Here is a 4,978-nt window from a genome sequence, read left to right as displayed (position 1 = left end):
AACATTTAATGTTAACCTGAAAATTCCACTTTTAAAGAAAAATGTCACCAAAATAGAAAACCACTAACACCTACAAGAATAATACAGCATACACATTTGCTACCTGCCACTAAATACTACATACATAGCTCACCATGAAATGCTATTACTTCACTAAAATCATGGAGTTTCATGTGCTGTCATGAAAAATATTTTTCCATTAATTATATTGGAAAAACTTGGTTGATAGTCCATATTTACATGAAATTATATAAATCGTAAGTATACACAAGTATGTGTATTCTTAAATATGGATAAACTGATAAGAATAGATACTACACTTGATCTTAGCCAAATATCATCACAACATAATTATCAAAACTTAAAGAATGTGAAGGATCTAGATCAGAAAATAAGCAATACTAGTGATAAAAGTCCAGCGGTTCATCATATGACATACCTTGGCTTTTTTTTTCTTGAGACCATTTGGTACTAAATAATACGGAAGGTGGGAAGTGAAAAGACGAGGAGATGGACTATTGATAAAATCCACGTTATGCAAATTATACTCAAGAAAAGGAATTAAATCCAATGTTGGTTTTTGTGAAGTATTGTTCCGGTGGTCTTCATAATATATCAAGCTTAGTATCTGCTGAGTCCAGATTGTACCTGTAAAAAGAAATAATCTTATTTTCAACTCTGAATTGATATCTTGTAGTAAATGCAGACATTCACACAAATCATCCTGTACCCCATTTAACCTCTCTAAATATGCCCATTAACTTGTCTGTTGTTAAGTGTCACCTAGTCAACCACAGCTCACAGGGGGCCTTTGAACAACAGATCTGAGCTTTGTCCTTTCCTGTGCCATCATCAGGAACTCCAGCATGTTCAAAACTATTGTTAGAGTCACTGTATTAATCCACGATCTTCCTCTCATGTCCAAAGCACAGGAGACAAACTTTCACTAGCCTTTCCTCTCAGGAGCACCCTTTTCCTTCTCAATGCTATGCATACTTTATTATTCACGCAGTCAAATACCTTTGTATCATCAATACAACACAAGTAAACATCTTTATGGTATTCTCTAATTTCAGCCAACATCCTTCTAGTATCAGCAATGATATCCCTTATGCCATGACTTCTAAACTTGACTTGAATTTCTGAAAGTTCTCTGTTGATATTTTGATGTTCTATATGTTTTCAAATAATCTCCAGCAAAATTTACTTCTATCTTACATGGACATTTTATAACAAACAGTATTAAAGAAGGTTGTCTTAACCCTAAGTAAATAGTAAACAAAAATCAGTCACAACACTGAATACAAATATCACAAATATTTAAGATATTCTTGAAATTAAAAAATTTAAAAAAGAACTCATTGATCTATCCAGTAGTTTCTATCTTTGCTATTATGATGAATATAAATAGTATATAATAATATAAATAATAGAAATAGAAAGAAATTAGAAATAGAAATAATAGAAATAGAAATATAGAAATAGACAGACATAGACATAGACATAATAGAAATATAAATAAATAGAAATAGAAATAATAGAAATAATACAAATAGAAATAGAAATAGAAATAGAAATAGACAGACATAGACATAGACATAGACATAGAAATTAGAAATAGAAATACAAATGCAAATACAAATACAAATAGAATAGAAATAGACATAGACATAGAAATAATAGAAATAGAAATAGATACTAGAACTAGATATAGAAATAGATAATAGAAATAGAAATAATATAAATAGAAATAGAAATTAGAAATAGAAATAGTTCACAAGAGGCAAACTGAGATCAACCTTAGAAGGACTAGTTTAAAGTATAGAGAGACTGTCAAATACAACCAGAAATGCACAATCTGAAGAGTATGAGACCTTCTAAAGACTAAATTCCTGTGTACCTCAAAAACATTTTCTATCTACAGACTGGGAAAAAAATATTTGCCAATACCATTTCAGACAAGGGTCTCATAACAAAAGTTTACCAAAACCTACAGGCTCTCCACAAGAAAAAGTCAGATCTCACAACTACAGAATGAGCAAAAGACATGGAAAGAATGTTCACAGAGAAATACATTCAGATGATCAACAGGAACATGAAGAAATGCTCAAAAATCACTGGCAATAAGAAAGATGCAAATCAAAACCATAATAAAATAACATCTCACTCCAGAATCAGTGACAAAGTTTAACTGCACAGCAACTAATAAATGTTGGAGAGGATGTGGTGAGATAGGAACTCTTATACACTGTTGGTGGGATTATAAAATGGAACAACCATTCTGGTAGGCAGTATGGCATTTCCTCAAAAAGCTGAACGTAGAAATTCCATACGACCCAGCTATCCCACTGCTTGGAATATACCCCAAGAAAATGTAAACTGAGGCACAGAGATTTGTACACCAATGTTCATAGCAGTGTCATTCACCACTGCAAAAACGTGGAAACAGCCCCAAATATCCAACCACAATTGAACGGATTGAGAAATCATAGTACATTCACATGATGAAATACTACATAGCATGCAGGAGCAATGATTTTGAAAATTACTACCTAACTTGGAGAGTTTGGAGATCATTATGCTAAGTGAACTAACTTGGTCCCATAAGGACAAACACTGTATAAGACCATTATTGTAGAAATAGAAAGATAACTTGTTAAATGTGTATGAGGATCCAAGGGGAGTTTGGGGGAGGTAGAGGCATTTGACTGTGTGGGTCACAACAAACTGTGGCTGACTCTGAGAAAAATGGGAATCCCAGAATACTTGATCGTGCCAATGCAAAACCCACACTTGGACCAGGAGGTAGTCATTAGAACACAGCAAGGAAACACTCCATGTTTGAAAATTTGGAAGGATGTGCATCAGAGATGTGTCCTATCTCCATACTTTTTCAATCTGTACGCAGAACAGATTATCTGGGAGGCTGAGCTTTATGAGGAGAAGTGTGGCATCAGGATTAAAGGAAGATTCATCAACAATATGTGTTATCCAGATAACACAATGCTGCTTCCTGAAACTGAAGAGGACCAGAAGCGCTTGCTGCAGAGGGTCAAGGACTGCAGCCTTCAATATGGAATGAAGCTCAATGTCAAGAAGACAAAGATTCCCACCATGGGCCAATTGACAGCATCAGGATGGATGGTGAAGAGATTGAGATTGTTCACAGCTTTAGTTTGCTTGGCTCCATAGTAAAAACTCTTGGTACCAGCAGCCAGGAAATTAAAAGATGTATTGTGATGGCAAAGTCTGCTGTTAGGGACCTCTCCAGAGTACTGAAAAGAAATGATGTCTTTCTGGAGACTATGGTGCGCCTGGTATAGGCCATGGTCTTTGCAAACACTTGCTATGCATCAGAGAGCTGGACAATGATTATGGAAGATAGAAGGAGAATTGATGCCTTTGAACTGTGATATTGGAGAAGAGTATTTAATATACCCTAGAGAGGGTTAAACCAGGCTGCTTATTGGAAGCAAGGATTCTGAAGCTTCTTTTGACATACTTTGTACATGTTGCAAGGTACCAGTCCTTGGATAGGGACGTCAAGCTTGGGAGGGGGGAGGGACAGCATAGGGGACGAAGACCTTCTATGAGGTGGATTAATTCAGTGACTGGTGTAATGGGGGTGAGCGTGTCAGAGACTGAGATTGGCACAGGACAGAGTAGGGTTTAGGGCTGTAGTACGTAGGGTCGCTATGAGTTGCAGGTGACTCGACGGCACATAACAACAACAACAGTAGTTAACAACATAGTTTAATGTATAAGCAATAGTTGTAGCAATTACTCACTATGTGTCAGAGAGCTGGGCAATGACTAGGGATGATGTCTTTGAGCTGTGGTGCTGTAGAAGAGCACTGAATATACAATGAACTGCCAAGAGAACAAACAGGTTCATCCTAGAGAGGGTGAGACCAGGCTGCTCCTTTGAGGCAAGGATTCTGAGGCTTTGTCTGGCATACTTTGGGCATGTTGCAAGGAGGAACCTGTCCTTGGAAAGGGACATTGTGCTTGGGAGGGTGGAGGGACGGAGAAAGAGAAGGAGACTATCGATGATATGGATTGATACAGTGACTGGGGTAGTGAGGGTAGGTAGGTGTATTAGAGACAGTAAAGTTGACACAGGATAGAGCAGGTTTCAGGACTATTGTGCATAGGGCCGCTATGAGTCACAAGCAATTTGATGGCATATAACAACAACAATGGTTAAATGTGCCAACTAGTGTAAGTCCAAACCTCTTAGGAATTTATTCTGACTTCAAATTTACTACTAGTAAAAACTCAACAACTTCCTCATATATTTTTCTCCCATTATCAGTTCAAGTCAATGGACTATTATTTGCAAAGTATTTCTTTTGACTCAATATTTGATTTCTTTATATTTGCCATTAGAGTAACAATCATTGTAAGTGGGCTACATCACAGCAATCTGAGCTTTATTTGCATTTTTTCTGTTCTTCAATGATGTCTTAATATAGGTTAAACTGCTATTCATCTCTGGGGCTAGAGAGGTATATTTCTACACACAGTTTAACACACGAGAGTAAGACAGATAACAATAGGTATAATACTCAAACTTACCAGATTTTGGATACGTGATTAGGAAAACGTCATCATCTCTAATTTCAAAATCCTCTAGATTTTCTAGTATACTCATATCAAGCACAGGACGATCAAAATAATAGCCTTTAAATTTCAATAAATATGTGTCTAGGTCTTCCATAATTATCCACCTACAAGCAAAAATACAAAATTATCTTCAAGTTCTTAGTATTTTATGATCATATCTAGCACTTACTAAATCCTTAATGTACCTGCCATCATTTTTATGTCTACATCAAATTTACTTATTTAACGTAGTAAACATCTTATATATATTAAATCATGTAATCTTCATAGGAACTCAGGCAATAGGAATTAGGTATTGTTATAACTACTATCCTAAAGGTAAAGAAATTGATATTAAAAAAATAATAAAGGG

The 4,978-nt window shown here is 35.7% G+C and overlaps 1 protein-coding gene across 1 annotated transcript in view; it reads right to left on the bottom strand.

The window, feature by feature from the left end:
* LOC102870436 (amine sulfotransferase-like) overlaps positions 1-4,720 on the bottom strand; it is a 25,192-nt gene extending 20,472 nt beyond the window's left edge. Inside the window, exons 1-2 of the mRNA XM_006879152.1 lie at positions 4,579-4,720; positions 440-648 (exon numbers count right to left, since the gene is read on the bottom strand). Coding sequence (XP_006879214.1) covers positions 440-648; positions 4,579-4,720 — 351 coding nt within the window. The remainder of the gene's footprint in view (positions 1-439; positions 649-4,578) is intronic.
* Between the last annotated feature and the right edge of the window lie 258 nt (positions 4,721-4,978).

The sequence above is a fragment of the Elephantulus edwardii genome, unplaced genomic scaffold (genome assembly GCF_000299155.1).
Source record: "Elephantulus edwardii isolate Elephantulus edwardi_28Jun2011 unplaced genomic scaffold, EleEdw1.0 scaffold00002, whole genome shotgun sequence".
NCBI lineage: Eukaryota > Metazoa > Chordata > Mammalia > Macroscelidea > Macroscelididae > Elephantulus > Elephantulus edwardii.
The sequence above is the reverse complement of the archived record's forward strand: the minus strand, read 5'-3'. Positions and strand labels throughout refer to the sequence as shown.